This window comes from Chionomys nivalis, chromosome 18 (genome assembly GCF_950005125.1).
Source record: "Chionomys nivalis chromosome 18, mChiNiv1.1, whole genome shotgun sequence".
In the NCBI taxonomy this organism is placed as follows: domain Eukaryota; kingdom Metazoa; phylum Chordata; class Mammalia; order Rodentia; family Cricetidae; genus Chionomys; species Chionomys nivalis.
In genome coordinates, this window is record NC_080103.1 from 50,102,770 (window position 1) to 50,120,502 (window position 17,733).

General features: G+C 40.2%; 1 protein-coding gene across 7 annotated transcripts in view; it reads right to left on the reverse strand.

The window, feature by feature from the left end:
• Positions 1-17,142, reverse strand: part of Pdlim5 (PDZ and LIM domain 5) — a 157,136-nt gene extending 139,994 nt beyond the window's left edge. For all 7 annotated transcript variants that reach the window (XM_057793201.1, XM_057793200.1, XM_057793198.1 and 4 more), the window contains exons 1-2: positions 17,029-17,142; positions 13,473-13,612 (exon numbers count right to left, since the gene is read on the reverse strand). In XM_057793201.1, coding sequence (XP_057649184.1) covers positions 13,473-13,568 — 96 coding nt within the window. In that variant the 5' untranslated portion in view covers positions 13,569-13,612; positions 17,029-17,142. The remainder of the gene's footprint in view (positions 1-13,472; positions 13,613-17,028) is intronic.
• Between the last annotated feature and the right edge of the window lie 591 nt (positions 17,143-17,733).

The following is a 17,733-nucleotide window of genomic DNA, read 5'->3' on the forward strand; positions in this document are numbered from 1 at the left end:
GAAGACACACTGTACTCAAAATCTAGAGAACCAACATTAGTAAATGGTGACGCCTAAGAGAAATGCACTCGAAGGCTACTGACTGTGGCCACAATCAAATGGAATCTGTAACTGCATTCATCTTTATAACCATTGCTGCTCCTAGTAGCACCAGGTAACAAGTAGACAGGCATGTATTTGCCTGGGGAGTCAGTTCTCTAAACATGAGCTCCTCTTTACCCTTCCCTTCCTGTCCTCTGCAACTCTAGCTGCAGAGTTTAAAAATAAGGACAACTCTGTGAACATAATAACTTTTAATTTTATTTACAATATGCTTACTTTTAAATGTAAACAACAGTATTTATATCTGCATAGTTACATACAAAAATCTACATAAGGCGTATCGAGAAATTCTATTTCCCTACAAAGTTCATTATCTTTAAGCAAATAAAAGCTGACTGAATTACCCTCCTCACAATTTTCAGGTTCCTTTTAAATCGCTATTTCAGGTTCCTTTTAAATCGCTATTTTCCTTTAAATCACAATTTGACTTTCCCTATAGACTGAATCCTATTCAGCAGAGAAATGTTTCCAGTCATTGTTTAACTTCATTTATCAATAACAAACATAAGCTCCAATAGCAATCCAAAGGCAGGCTCCTGTTTCTATTCCACCCTCTGCAAAGCTGTTGACATGTCACAGTAATGGAATTTGAACCTGAAAGATAAAAAATGTTGAGCTGGCTAAACCAGGATCTCATAGTGGTACCAAACCTCACTAGCAATAAAACCATTGTACAAAATGTACCTTCTTTCTGGACACGTACAGGAAATGTTTCTAAGGTTTCAAATTGGTCCCGCCTAAGGTACCTGATTAGATTTCAACCCAGGAGGTGAGTGGATGGAACGGGAGAAGTGTTAATATTAGAGCAGAGTTTCCCAGTGTGTGCTGTTCAAGGTGACTTTAGATAGTAAATGAATAAAAAATTTATCTTCATAGTTAAGTATTTATGATAATCAAGTGCATGATTCTACAAATATGAATTAGAATGACTTCAGAACACTGAGTTTTATTTTAAAAATAGGACAATAATCAGAAAAGTAGACAAATGACAAATCTAGATTATGTCAGTAATTATGACTACAGCAACAAACAACCACTTTGTTAAATACTGATATCACGCCACTCATCTTTTCCATGTTATCCATCAAAGAATGTGTTATTCAATATGTTACCTAGTTTAATATAAAATCCCAAGCAATAACTATGAAAAAAAAAACTTACAGGGGAAAAATGGACTTAAATTTACAGAATACCAAACTATAAGCCTTATCTGAATCTTGATTCAAATGTTAAAATATATAAATAAAGTCGAACGAGGTGGCGCAAATGACTTTAATCCCAGCACTAGGGGAGGCAGAGGCAGGTGGATCAATGTGAGTTCAAGGACAGCCTGGTCTATAAGAACTCAGTCCAGGATAGGCTCCAAAACTACAGAGAAACTCCGTCTCAATGAAACAAAACAAAACGAACAAAACACATATACATATTTTTTAAAGAGATATGTACTTAGGAGTGGCAATCAAAGAAATGAAAATACTGTGGTCCTGGAAAAATATTAACTTTTAAAACATGCTAATAGTGGCATGATTTTTTTAAGTTCTCACTATTTTTATTTTGTGTATATGGGTCTTTTGTCTGCATGTATGTTTGTGCACTATGGGCATGCCTGGTGCCCTCAGAGGCCAGAGGAAGACATTAGATCCACTGAAGCCTGAGTTACATATAGTTGAAGTCACCACGTTGGTGCTTAATATTGAAGCCATGTCCTCCAGAGGAGCAGTCAGTAGTCTTAACCAGAGCCATTTCTCCAGTCCCTGATTAAGAGACTAATTAAGAGCTATGTCGTCAAATACATAGCTAAATTTATACAGTTGGTAGAATTTGCTTCAGATGAAAGAGGACTCAATAAAAAAATAAATAAATTGTGCTGTCGAACATTAGGAATGGCACACAGGTTCCATCATATCATTCTATTTTTATACATGTTGAAAAGTTCATTAAAGACTTTAGCTTTTTAATAAGAATTTAATTAGTACCAATTTATGCCATAATTTGCTTGTGAACATATAAAGGAGGTGGTTTTAAGGAAATCTCTCACTCTGAAATTAAAAGTGAGAGGATAGTTTCCTGTTAATAATACAAATTTAACTAAAGAATAACAAAAGTATAAGATGTTTAATTAGGATAAGTTAGATAATTATCTAGAAATAAAAAAAATGTGTGTCTTAATGGAAATGAAGGTTTGAAATAACAAAATAAAAACACTTTTAAAAAACTGCCCTCTCAAAGAAATATTTCCCCATTTAAAATTGAAGCAAACCACTTTGGTGAGTGTAACAGAAGCCAAGACAACTGACCTATGGTTACCAGTTCATTAGATAAATTAGCTTCAGGAGGGAAATGATGTGGAATTCCCCTCTGTATGCTATGAATATATTTTATTAGCACTGGTTAATAAAGAAGTTTCTTTGGCCTAAGGCAGGGAAGAATAGAACAAGGCAGGAAATCCAAGCAGAGATTAGAGAAGGAAAGGAGGTAAAGTCAGGGAGATATCATGTAGCTGCTCAAGAAGCAAGGGGTAACAAACCACAAGTTTCACAGTAATATATAAAATAAGAGAAATGGATTAATTTAAGATATAAGAGCTAGCTAGAAATACACTTGAGCCGTCAGCCAAACAGTATGGTAATCAATATAGCTTCTGTATGATTATTCAGGTTTGGGCACTGGAAAACAAAAGAATAGTCTCTGTTCACAGGTAAATATTTACACTGTCCAGTTGTAGGAAGAGTTACCATGAATGAAATGTGGGATGAGAGTAAATGTGTTTCACTGATAACTTATGGGATGGTGACTGTGCCCTTTTCTCCATTGACAACATCCCAGAACACTAAGATGAAATAATTTTTTTCCTTTATGAAAGGTTTATATCCTTTAGACTTAATTTAGCTTAAAAGGGGAAGTTGAGAAATTCTACTATCTACTGGGTACACTCCAAAGAAGTTTGCTAGTGTATACAGTGTCTTCGCTGTATTAATGTCTTCAAGAGGTCATTATTGCCAAGTGTAAATGGAGAAAACCAAAGCGTTCCTTAAAGTAAAATATACAAAAGCAATTTCAAATGGTACGGAACAAATGCCTAAACAATCTAAAACACTGTATATGACAGTTTTATCATCAGCTGTCTTTATTGTCTCTTCCTTGAGTCCCTAAATATGGATGTGAGACATCAAGATCTTTGTTTAATTTGTATTATTATGTCATTTCCTAGAGTATCAGCATATTATAAATTTAATAAATATTTGTAGAATGAATAAATAAATTAAGAAGGAGCAACAATTTACTTCCATGTACTAAAGCTCTGACTAGCTGAACTCTGGATTTCATGAACTTTTTGCAGCCTGCAACTAGCATGATCAAATAGTAGTCTCCTCATTTTGTCCATAAATGGATTCATATTGGTCAGGCACTCATCCCATATCCAGAAAGCTGGCTGTGGCTCAGACAAGAGATAAGGGACGTAGAAAGATACACACAAGGGCTGTTGATACTGACCGCACTCCTGGAAAGCAATAGGACACACAGCAGACATTGCTTATCTTCTCTAGACTATACATTTATTTATAACTAAACTTATTCTTTACCACAAGTGAAAACTATTCCCTAAAGCAACCACTTCTCATTAGAAATACACTTTATCATATCACTTTAAAAGGAAAAACAAAATCAAACAAACAAACAAAAACCTACAATGACTGCCTGTCACTGTGGATAGCTGTCTATCTAGTGGGAAGCACCAGGGTATCAGACTTCCTTTCAAATCTCTTTGATGATAGTTTATGCCATGGCAGATGCAATAAGAAAATGAACCACAGTCTTAGCTAGGTTTTCTACTGCTGTGATAAAACACCACAATAAGAAGAAGAGTCTTGGAAAAGAAAGGGTTTATTTTGCTTATGATTCCATACTATTGTTCATCACTGAAGGAAGTCGGAGCAGGAACTCAAACAGGACAGGAACCTGGAGGCGGGAGCTAATGCAACACCATGGAGGGGTGCTGATTACTGGCTTGCTCCCCATGACTTGTTCAGCCTTCTTTTTTATAGAACCCAGGACCACCAGTCCAGGGTGTTCCCATCTACAATGTGCTGAACCCTCAGCTACCAATCACTAATGAAGAAAATTCCCTATACACTTGCCTGCCTAAAACTCAATCAAATGGAAACCTTTTCTCAATCTGTGGACTGCCTATCGTCACTCCTAATACCATCCTCATCACCATATGAACCTCTTTATCGCTCATTCTGCTTTAGACACACTGTACAATCCCCTCATCTACCTCTGCCTTTCTCTTGCTTACTTCAATCCCACAACTTTCTATTCCTTGGGCATGCTAAGCAATTTGCCCTCTCGAGAAACATAACTCATTGAACTATGTGAAATGCTGGAATATGGGGCCATAAGTATCTTTTGTGCATAGCACTAAAGGGCAGAATTAGAACTGCTGGGTCAAATCCATATAAAATTATTCTGACTGCACAGAACATCACAGGATTACCATCTAGCCAGAAGCTATCTGGTGAAGAACAAGGACATACCAGTCCTCCCCATAAGTCCCCAAATGGACCTGTCAGTCAGCAGGTTGGGAAAATACCCCTTGGGAAAAGCTATTTGTTCTAGAGATTTTAGATACAATATAAAACTTTCCTAGAATATAGATTGGTACAATGATCTCGTTGGCCAATGTTTGCTCACAGCTGTGGAGAGTGCTTCAATAATTTACTCTGCAATAAAATCTACCTATCTTCTACACTGGGCAAGATTAGAGGTGTGTACTGACACGGCCAGTAGTACAGTATCTGTTCTTCATGAAATGTACACACATACTCAGCTGTCCCTGGTGACAGGGTATAATGATTAAAAGAATTATTACTACAGTTCAGCTGGTTTCAAGTCCTGGGCCTATCTAGTTATTAGTATGTAGCTTACAATATATTACTTATTTAATTATTAGTATACAACTTAGAATATATTACTTAACTTCCATGTTTCTTCATCTATAAATTAATAAATTTAAAATGAAGAAACTTTCCACTGGAAATGTTAAGAGAAATTAATATACTGTTACGCATGAACAAAACACCTGCAATAGGGCGTAGACAAAAACAAGGGCTCATAAATATCAGCATATTTCCACCACCACAGTTTAATACAGAAAAGGAAGGAGTCCCAAGGAAGGGTGCCTTGTCAGACATTTTAAAGAGCACGTTAACAGTTCACAGAAATGAGGGGTTCTTCTTCAATTCAAAACTCTTCACATTTAAGTATTTACAGCAGTACAATAAAGGGTGAATTTATCATGTCCCACAAGCTGACCAAGCACCTTCTAATGGCCAGCACCTTGTCAAATCATTAAAGAGAGCTGCAGAAGAGTGGAACACAAAACCATGCAGTGCACCAGGCAGCTAGAGCAACTCCAAAAGTAACAACTTTGAAACTCTTAAATATGGTTTGCTTAACTGTTCAAACAGCTATGACAGAGCTGTGTCAAAAATTATTCGAGAAAGGGGTAGGGGTAGAAAAGTGGAGAAACAGCTGTCAGTAATGTGCTTGCAAAGCCAACAAGAGGACCTAAGGTTAGCACTCACATTTAAAGAGACAGAAACAAAAGCAGGTAAAACAGCATATGCCTGTGTTCCAGGAGCAGCAGAGACAAGAGGATCCCTGGGGCTCCCTGACAACCAGCCTAGCCAAATCCATGCACTCCACATTTGGTGAAAGACCTAGTCTCAAAAAAATAAGATGTTAAGTGGCTAAGGAAGAATACATCAGTTGTTGACCTCTGGCCTTCACAAGTGCACTCGCACGCACACACACACACACACACAATCATCTTTTGTCATGTATTGGGAGAACTGTGATAACAGAGAGAAAATCTGCTTTTAAAAAAAGCAAAAAAGAAAAAACTATTAATAAAATTTCTGGATAAAGAAATTTTTAAATCCCTAATTAGCAATTTCATTTCCAAAGACAGAACAATTTTCTTTCATCTGATTGCAAGTAGAAAATAATGAACCACTTTAAGATGGAGAAATCGTAGTGTATCACTTGTAATTAAACCTGAAAAAGGAAAACAGCTGGAACTTGGCCCATCTGATTGACAAAGATCAAAGTCTGCTGAGACTCACAGGGATGGGGAAACAGCCAGGCTCATATCACAGGTATGAGTCTCTACAGAGACATTTTGCAATACAAAATTACAAACATATTCAAGCATTTAACTTGCTGTTCCATTTCTAGGAATTCTTCTAACAAATATAGTGATGTGTCTGTCTGCACACTTGCATGCAAAAATTATACCTGTAAATACAGTAAATACAAAAGTAAATACCTGTAAATACAGTAAATACAAAAGTAAATACCTGTAAATACAGTAAATACAAAAGACTTAGGACAAGCCTAAGAGTCCAATGATATAAATTGCTAACACAAATTATGACATATCCAAACAGGGAGGGTTTTTTATTTTTTTTAAATATCTATTTATTTATTATGTATACAGTAGTCTGTCAGTGTGTATGCCTGCAGGCCAGAAGAAGGCACCAGACCTCATTACAGATGGTTGTGAGCCACCATGTGGTTGCCAGGAATTGAACTCAGGACCTTTGGAAGAGCAGGCAATGCTCTTAACCGCTGAGCCATCTCTCCAGCCCAGGTTTTTGTTTTTTTTTTTTTTTTTTTTTTTTTAAGAAAGATATGCTAACTGATTTTAAAAGAAAAAAAAGAAACTGCCAAAATTTTCTTTATTGTAATATTAGTTCTTGTGTTATGAAAAGGATATGTGCTTAGTTATGTGATGTACAGATTATCTCCAGAAGTGTATACAAGAAATTACTAAAACTGAATGTTTCAGAAAGAAATGAGTAACAGGGCAAAAACATTCACATCTTTAAATTCTAATCTATATGAATGTTTTTCTGAAGAAAACATTCATAGCAGGAAGGGGTAAAAGATTAAGCAAGATTTTTTAAATACCAAATTTGACTAAGTTTGTAGGCTTTCAACTTTTTTCTCTTTTCACTTTTTTTATTTTTACATTCTTTCCTGTTAATGCTCAATATTCACTTTATGACCCTGCATTTATTTAAGCCTCCCTGGGCCATGTGCTGCCACTATTTAGCCCTCAGTGAACACTAAAAGCCTAAATGCCAACAAACAGGGTGAACTCTGTCCCAGTAACTGACAGATAGATAAATGGATAGCAACATATCTATGGGCAATAAAAGAAACTAGAGTATCTGTTGAAAGTGTAGATTACTCCACTTACTCAACACGAAAGGTGAAGAAGAAAGGGCAACGTGAATACTAAAACTTGACTGGACAGATGACTCAGCAGTTAAGAACACTTGCTGCTCTAGCAGAGGACCTAGGTTTGACTCCTAGAACCCACGTGATGACTTACAACAGACCCTAACTCCAGTGCCAGTGGGGAACCCAGTACTTTCTTCTGGCTTCTGTGGGCTCCAGTGACACCTGCAGTCCACTTACATACATGCTCACAAAACATAAAGTAAAAATAAATGCATCTTTAAGGGAAAAAAAAGAAAGTCCACTTAAACAGTGTGTACTGCTTTGAACATTTCATTTATTACCTAAAGAAACACTCTGATTTTCTCTCTTTGTGTAGAAATCAAACCACCTTCTCAGTGTGGCTGGATGGTGCTCTGCATCTGAAGCAGCTGAGGATCAATGAAGTGACTGCCCTTTAGTTACTCAATTAATGTTTCCCTTCCATTTCCCTATGTCATTTACTTCCACACACAGACAAACACTGCTATTCCGCATGACAGTGTATCACTTTGTCAAGTTCTTCCACCACATACTCAATCTCTGTTCCACCTCAGGAACTGAAATAAGGGCCTAGAGTCTCACTTGCCAAAACTGAAGCACAATAAATAATCCCCTTGAGGAAGCCAAAGAAATGAGCTCTTTTTTGTCAAAAACAGTATTAGCATCTAGGTTAATGAATCTTATCAAGATCTCTCCACCATTCAGTCAGAACTGGGAGAAAGGCTATGACTCAACCTGAGGAAATGGGAATGCAGGCAAGAAGGACTACACGTAGGATGTTAGAAACAAAGGCAGCAGGCTGACCGCATGCTCACATGCACCCGGCCCACAACCACCGAAAAAGGTCTCAGAATTAACCAAATAAGAGCCTCAGGCTTCAGTCAGCCCTCTCCATTTATGTGAGCAATACTAACTCTTAAGTAATGAAATCCTTCTCTTCTCTTCTCTACTTAAGTTTAAAGCCCTACAGTATTGTTTCTTCCAGGAGATAAGAGTCCTTCTTACCCAAAAAATTCTCTTCTTAAAAATAACTTCCCTACAAAATCAGTGTTTGATAAAAAGCAAATAAGCTTAAAATTCTTTAAAATTACTCATTTGTAATAAAATACATTGATTTTATTGCTTTACAATAGAAAAGCATTTTCAGAATTATCTAAAGGTGGTTGTACATTTGTGACCACAAAGAGAAAACCACATCAGACAAGTCAGGATTCTGAGTCCCTCCCCCCACCTACCCCCTCCCAAAAAAAAGCAATATTTTAAAAGCAGAGAGTGAATATACATATGAAATATACATTATGTACTTACATAAACTAAATTAACATTGTAACTGGACACCGTGCGTCAACAGCTTTAAACTAACAATGGACCCATTTATTCAAAGTAAAATAGTTCTCTTCCTTTCTTTAAACCAGTCTGAGCCAGTCTGAACCAGCCTGAGCCGGTCTAAACTGTTCAAGATTGACAAACATGACATGCACGACAAACATGACACATGCGACAAACATGATGCGCGCGGAAAGTGTGACACACGTGTCAAGCATGACACGTGTGTCAGAAATGGCGCTCATGGCAGAAACGGTCGATACGGCGCACACGTGTCGTTTTGGTCACACATGTTGAATTGGCCACGCACGTCGTATCTGTCACGCTTGCCGTGCTTGACATGTATGTCGTTTTGTCACGTGTCATTTGTCGCGTGTCGTTCCGGCCACACATGTTGTGTCTGGCGTGTGTGTCGGGTTGGTCATGCGTGTCACGCTTTTCGTGTGTGTCACGTTTGTCACATGTGTCGTGTTTGTCGTGCGTGTCATGTTTATTCATCTGAATCTGGCTTAAGGGGCCTGCAGGGTGTTTCAGCCTGTTATCCAGGAGAGCAACTGCAGCTGGTCTGTCTGGAGTAGCGTTCCCTGCATTCATGGCTTAGCTGGGAGTCAAGCCATGACAGTGTAATGAAAAATGGCAGAAAAACTGGAGGTATTCAAATTCCATCCCTTGAGGACCATTTCAATTAATGCCTTTTTACAAGGCATTAATTTAGGTTTGGCCACTAAACCTGAAAAACACTGGCCAACATGTTTGTCATTTCATGAAATCCTGTCGTGAGATAGGTGTAACACACTATCAGTTACTGCAGGGTGGTGCTTAGTTCTTTACCACATTAATTCTGTACTCCTCAGAACTTCGTGTCTTCTTCAGTGGCTTCTAGGAGGAATGTCCATAACTTCCAAGTATATGAATTCCCGGCCAAGTGTTTCACAACTGTCTTTCTGTATTCTGTGATATCTCCCCAAACTGAGTTCCATACTTGAGAAAATGGTCTATTTCTTAAACTTTTTAACTCGAAATGAAACTGTGTCTGAACTTAAAACAATTTCTCCTCCTCTAACCCTTGAGAATCAATATCAATGGAATATTTAAAAAAAAAATCTAACCTCATTCTAAACTCCTAAACTCTAAAACATGTCTAATGGAGAACTGGGCAATCACCGGAGGAATCCAAATTCTAGTAATGAAGACTCTCTGGGGTCACATAGCAGATAACGACACAGCAGGTACTTCAACTTTGAGATCCTGAATCGAAAAAACACTTATATCTAAAAAGTCCTTACAACGCCACCAAGAAAAAAAAAAAAAAAAAAGCTTGCCAAAATATAGCCTTGAATTGTGCAACTAGTCTCCAATTTCTTCTTATAAAATATACTGGCAAAGACCAACGAACCCACAGTGCTCCAGAGAAACCCATCCATCCCCACATTCCATGGCTTCAGGGCTATTCCCATAAACACAGGGTCATGAAAAGCGGCCTGCAAACTCCAGAAGCAACACTCCAGTTAAAGAGAAAAGTGAAGACAGTGGCATGAACGTGCTGTTCTCACAGTCTGAGCATCCTTTAGGAAAGTCAGCAGGCACTACCCAGCCTACCTTAGAAACCTACCAACAAAATACTGCACAATACAGATGATGAACCAAGAAATGTGAAGTTTAGCTTGCATTCTTTATGAACCAGTTCAGTTCAGCATATTAATACACTAAACACTAATATAACAAAATTTTGGGGAAATAGAATGTTCGAGTCCTTGCCATCGGCTTACTTACCTCAAAGTTAACTTAATACCCCAAAGTTTCAGTGTTCTAAGAAATGGAAATGGCCCTTTAGTTCAACACATCCCATCCCAAGAACTGTGTGCTTCTGCATTCTAAAAATAAAGATGTACAAGCGTCTGGGTTTCTTTTTTTTTTTTCCATTTTCAACTATAACATACCTTAAGTAAAAATATTAATTAACAATATAATATTAACTGCCATATTCCCTAAAACTGAGGGATTTGTTTCACACTCCTAAATAACTTTCATTTTTATTACACATTATTACAAAAGACATCAACTGAGAGATTTTAATGTATCAAACGTTGCTAAAATTTTCATATGCATCATTACATAAAAGAATCACTAAATTACATATCTTAAGGCACACTGTCAGGTTTTAACTGCTTCTTAATATTATTAATTAAAGAACACGGTGATCACAAAAAAAAATCCTGCAATTCTACATAAAAAGCAGAATAAGTGTAATCAGAGGGGTAATTAAAATAAGTAAGGCATTTGTAACATTAATAATCTTAACACAATATAAATGTTATTAGGCACAAATTTTTCATTAGACATTATTATTGGGCATGTTTAAAATAAACCATACAAGGGGTTAAAAATAACTACACTAAAAGGCCAAGAGCCTTGCAGCCAAGCTGAGCCAACATTCCCTTCTCTCCTCCCCTCCCCTCCCAATCCTGTCCAGTCCAGAATGAATTGCATGCCCCACTGCACAGGCCCAAAAAGGTCACAGGAGATGGCAGACACTTTTGTAAGAGAACAGAAATAACTCAGCAGCTTTGTTATCGTGGTCGCTTTTAATCAGTGTGTTCGAAATCCTTTAATTAGCACTCTGTCTACCCAGTGAAAGCATTTCTGTGCCAGGGAAAGGCATGTATGCATGTGTGTATGCAGTGTTCCCTTGTATCAGCATCGCACCATGGAGCTAACACCTCACTGTCTGCCAGGGAACTGAAGCACACAAAACTCTGTGATGTTGGCACCACACAACAGATATGTATGTTTTACATTCTTATCACCAAACAACAAAGCAATGATTGAGTTTGCTTCATTTAGGTAAGATTTCTGGCCCTTTTCTCAGCAAAGCTTGAAATACTTTAAACTAAGGGTGGCGAGACGGCTTAGCAGGAAAAGGTCCCTGAGCTCAGTCCCAGGAAGTCCCAGGTGGAAGGAGAGAAGAGACTGCCGCAAGCTGAGCTCTGACTTGTGCCTGTACCCGGCATGCTCGTGCTCACAGATGAGCGCAAGTACTCGCATGCATGCACATGCGCGCACACACAAGTAAACAATAAGTACTGGAAGAAGTTTTTAAACAACCATTTCTTTAGTAAATTAAAATAGGAAACGAAAAGTTAATATTAAAAAAGTTACGACAAAACCGTAATATTTCACCCTCATCACAGATCTTCAGTACAGAACTACTACCTCACATGACTAAATTAAATCCTAACACAACACTTTCACATGGAAACTGCACACTTAAAATTAAACACAAAGTCGTAGAATATTATTTAAATACACTTTCCTGAAAAATACGATTAACTAAAATCTAGAAAAATATTTGCAACAGTTAAAAATAAGCTATTTGTAAATTTGCTGCCAAGAAATAATAGAACTCCATTATTTAAAAGGAGATTTGTAATATCTGTAATAAGCAGGAGGCATAAACTTTATTTAAATAAAAGGAGAAGAAGAAGAAAAAACAAAGAAGGGAAGGAAAGGAGGAAAGGAGAGAGGGAGGGAGGGAGGGAGGGGGGGGAAGGGAGGGAGGGCGGGCAAGGAGGGATGTAGGGTGAAAAGGAGACGGTGACTCTAAGTAAACTTAGAGAGGAAAGCAAGGTATGGGAACTATATATAATATGCTAATATTTTAACAAATAAAGTTCATATTCAGAAGACCATGTAACAAGTAGAAGGCTGGGAAGATGGCTCACTGGGTAAAAATGCTTGCTGTGCAGGCCTCTGACACCCATATTTAAAAGGCTGTGTCAGTGGGCAGACAGGCAATCCCAAGAAAGCTCACTGACCAACCAGTCTAATGGTGAACTTACGGTTCAGGGATTCCCTGTCTCATAGCAGTAAGGCAAACAGTGATGGAGGTAGAAACCCAACTTCCTGTCTGGCCTGTCCATGAGTGTGCACACCAACATACTCACATACGTACAAATACACTCACACACACACAAAGGAAGCTATGCAAATAAATAATAGTAATAATTCCCTTTTGGTGAGTGAAACTGTGCTTGTCACAGTCTCAATAAATAGAAGTCTTAATTATTCCTTTTTCAGAATCATCAAGACATTCTAAGGTCAGACACCTCTACTCTCAGCACTCAGGAGTTAGAGTTCAGTGTATCACTATGAGTTCAAAGCAAGCCTGCTCTACACAGCAAGTTCCACACTGCATTCAACTAAATCCCAATGGGGTAAAAAAATCAAATCCCAACTAGTCATAGGCTGATAGTGTAGCTGGAGATCCACACCCTTCATTCTCTCCACAGATCTAAGTGGCTTTTTTCCATCTTACTCATGACTATTGCCTCCACCAGAATATGGGGTGAGGAAACAATACCAAATCCAGTCATGACAGTGTTGGGAACTGAAAGGAGCCACTGAAATTTGATAGTACAATGCCACACAGTATTTCTGAAGAAACTAAACCCCAGATAATTTCCTAAACTAGGGGCAATTCAAAATCTTAGCATTAGCTCCTAGGTTAGAGGTTTTCTATTTTGGTTTTGTTAATATCGGAGGAAGTGAAAACAAGTTGAACAGAAATAAAATTGTCCTTGTTAAGGACCTTCCCTCGTCATCTTTATTAGATAGCCAAACTTGATAAGAGGAAACAAAGATCCCACGCGTGTAGAAAGTGTAGTACAAGTCAACAGAGACTTGAATAGCACGGTCCTGAGGGTCCCAGGACCAAACAGTGGATGAATGGAGTAAGATCTAAAAAGGGTGCTTACACTAGAGATTGTCAGGGGCATGTTGAAATCCTTGCCACCTTGGAGACGGAAGCCCCAAGGGGCTGGGCCGACCAACGACACATTGTAGTTGCTCATGGTTCCAAGGTTCGATGTGGAGTTCCAGAAAAAAATGCAAGAAACTACAAAAGAAAGTTAGATGGTTAATAAAAATGTTTATTAGAAACCGAATTACATATATCAATGCATTGTCTATCAAGCCAACAAAACTATTCAGTATTTTGGGTTGGGATGAAAGGACATACAGATTATATCTAGCAAACTCTTGATTAATCTCAGCTGAGGAAAACGAATCCATGAGCTAATCAACATTTATTTAATGCTCATGCCAACTCCCTGTCAGAAAGTACTCTTAGACATCTGTCCAGGTTTACAAATTGCAAAACCTAAACTTTGTGAATTTTCACATACAAACTTCAATATCTTATTGGCTGAATTATATACCCAGACAGAATGTGATTTTACTTCGATTGTAACTCAGTGTGACTGTCCTGCTGCATCCTGCGCATCCTTCTTTACTGCCATCAGCAGGAACACTTTGGATCTCACTCGCTTCAGTTATGTGACCACATCAGAGAACTGCAGGTCTGTTGGCTCTGTTTGTGTCTTCTAAATAATTAACTATTTAAAGATGAGATGAGCCCAAACTATTCTAATTAAGGACGGTAACTCATAGCCTCTTCTACAGGAATATGGCAGCTCCCATAGTCAAGGGAATTTCAAGTGCTGCTTTACTCTCAGTGGGTTCAGATATCTACTTGTGCTTCTGAATTTAGTGTGCTGGGACAGAAGTTTCAGTGGGTTTTAAAAGTAGAAAAGTAAATTAAGGCAGGAAAGATAAGGCGGATGACGTTAACGGTTCCGATTTTCTAAGGAAGAATGATGCTTGTCTTAAACTGGGGGTTTTGTGTTGTTGTTCTTTGTTGAATTGTTTGTTTCTGGGGTGAGAATTGATCCTAAGGCCTTATTGTCTTTTTATACAGGCAATGCTAGGCTATATTCTAGAACAAGTGGTATTTTAGTCTAAATCTTTTTTTTTATATACTCATATCATCCAGCAGAGAGTAAGTCTCCTGAGCCAGTAAATGAGGCTGTACTAACTATAACTGAAATACAAGTTTAACCTTAATGAAACTAAATTGGAGCCTTTGAAAATTACCATGATACTGTCCTTTTTTTCCCCTGTCTTCTTGTAGTGAGGTTCATAATGACTCCAGGGTAGATCTTTCAAAATTTACTTAAGAGTGTCCTATTAATAATTAGAAAGCATTGGGAAGAATGAAAGTAGTTTCCTCCTTAAAAGGAATATTAAAGACATACAGTTCTTCCATTTAAAAAGTATGGTAGTATAATTTCATAACTTTAAAGACACTTGTTAAAACAAAGCTTTAAGGGATGGAAATATAGCTCAATGGTAGTTTGTCAAGCATCTGTGAGAGCTTAGGACCAATTCCCAGTGCAAAAACAAACAAGCAAACAAAAATATATTTCTGACTTCCATAGAAAATCTGTCCTGTTATATCAACCACTTTCATATACTATGTTTTAAATCCACTCAGAGGTCTAGCTATCATATCAAGTCCATCAGATGTGCCCCTGAGCAGAAGGCAAACAGATTCCTTCTTCTCAAAAGGGTAAAAATCTAGTTTCTAAAGGAAAGTGACTTGAGGGACAATGTGCACTGTGAAGCTTTTCAGATGGAGAGGTAGTGCTGAACTACTACAGAGTGCCATTACTTTAGCACATACACTCTCTGAGGGAAGCACGGAGCTGGAGGAGGCTCGGCATAAACTTCACATTCTTCCCTTGGCTCAGGTAAAGATTAAAAAAAGACAGCAAGCAATGGCCATACCCAAAGGGCGTCAGAAGTCAAACCGTTAAACTGCAGGTGAAAAACAAATGGGAGGGAATTAATAACATGCCACACAAGATCGCCTTTCCCTTAGAAAAAGATCTCCGCAGGACCAGTAGAGAAAGACCAGCAGAGGCAGTCTTGATAATGACATGCAGTACAAATAAATCTGTAAGCCAACCGATACTTCACAGGCCACTGTCCTTTTTTAATCTTTAACTATGTCAAGGGAAGAACGTGAAAGTTAGGCTGAACTTCCTTCCGGTTCCACACTTCCCTAGGAGAGAATGTATTTTATGTATGTATCAACTGGCATCCATGTACCCTTCCCTTTTCTTAGGGACTCCATTCCCTATTTCTCCCATTTGTTATTAAAATTTCTAGCACTGGCCAGGTCAGCCACACCATAAAACCGGTTGTCTTCTTCTCTAACTTCCCCTTCTGCAAGCTTCACTTGGAATTCATTTGTCTTTAAATACTCTGATCCTTAAGCAATGACAGTATTTTTATTGGTCTTTTCAAAGTCTCCCCCATGTGGTTATTAGAGCCCAAACCCTAAACCCTAAAATACCAACAGAACAGGCAGGAAATAACAGCTTATTCTGCTTTCAAACAAGTAAAACTGTTGGAATTTCTGCGGAGTTCTGGGGTTTTTTTTGGGGGGGGGCTATCTAAATTATTCTTCCATCTAGAGCTAGTGAGAGAGGCTGGAGGTGCTTTCCCCACACTTCTAAGTTCGCTTCTTTGGTGAGCAGAAAGGGGGAGAGACCCACCCAGAGGGACAAGCCCTTCATTTAAAGAAGACTGTCTAGAGATTCTTTCTCCCCTGCTGAGATAGAATGGTGGGAGGGCTGAAGAACTCAGGCGCAGGAGGAAAGCGGACGAGACGTTTCCCAGCTGAGGTTCACGCCTAGCCCTGTTGGCCAAATAAGGTTCCCCAGCCAGCAGTTTCCGTGGCAGGCGGGTTCAGACGTCCTCGGGTCAAGGAGGAGGACCTGGGATAGGATCCGGCGAGCACACCCTAGACCTGCCCTGCCCTGCCCAGCCCAGCCACGAATTTTCTTTCCAAGTTCTGCCCAGTCCAGACGCCCTTCCTTTTTCCACTCATTGTCAAACGCAGCAGAAGCGCTGTCCGGCAAAAGCCCCGACAAAGTAAACCGGTTTCAAAACCCTGGCGATCATGACCAATTTGCCAGATGGGCTTTATTTCTGGGCGCACCGACTTTGCCCCCAGCAGGTTACACAATGGCAAATATTGAACGGAGGGGAAAGAAGCGCTTCTCCGTCGCCTGGAAGCCAGCAAACAAAACAGCGCCGCTCTCCCGTACGGGCGCACCTTCTCCACACGCCCGAGCGTCCCGGGGGGCCGAAGTGCTGCCCCGCGCCGCCTGCCCGCGATCCCGGCGGGCGCCCCCTGGCGCGCCCGGCTCTCCCGAGCGCCAGTCACGGACAGCCCCGGGCTGCGGGACGCCCGCTCCCGCGCCGCCCTCCCTGCCCGGGGGACCTCTGCCATCTCCGCCACCGCGCGCACCCAGAGCACCTGAGGAGCCGCGGCTCCCCGGGGAACGCGCGCCCGCTCCTCCTCCCGCCCGGCGATCCCCAGCGCGCAACACCCCGCCACCTCCTTCGCCTCCTCTCCCCCGGAGCGGATCACGACGCGCTCCTCCGCCGCCCGCCGCCGCTCACCTCCGGACCCGCGCCGCGCAGCCTCCGCCTCCGAGCAGCGCTGACAAGTGGCTCCCGGTGCCTGTGCGCTGTCCCCTCTCAGGCCGGCGGGGAACTTCCGCCTCCGCGCTCGCCCCGCCTCGCCCTGAGGCTGACCACGCCCCTCCGCGCCTGGCCACACCCCGAAGCCGGGTTGGGCGGGGCCGCGCCTAGCAGGGTTTAGAAGGCGGCGGCTTCTGCAGGCAGGGTGCCGGGACTTGCTGGGGCTGGCTGCTGCGGCCTCAAAACAATTCCCCTGTGGAGTTTCGGTGGGTGTAGTCTCCGGGGATTTCGAATGGTACCTGGCAGAGAGCTAGGCTTCCGCTTTTCTGTTTTGTGTCTGAGCGCTTTTCACTCTGCAGAAACTTGAATTGACCCGCAGTTGGTCTGGCTAAAAATAGAAAGGAGCTTTGGCTGAATCTCTCGCGACGCAAGTACAGCGACTACCGCCTGGTTTCGTGAAAGACGTCTGTGTACTATGAGAAGTGCAAACTCTGAAGTTTACTTGTCAGCAAGGTGAAAATCGCTAACCCTAATAGGCAGAAGTTAAATCTGTCGTCGCGCTAGAAGACAGCCATAGAAAGCAGAGGCCAAAAGTGATTCACCCGCAATATCCTCGACTTCTTTTTCTAAGTTCAAATCAACAACACATTTACCTACTTCTGTATAGTTGTTTGGTTTTGCCCA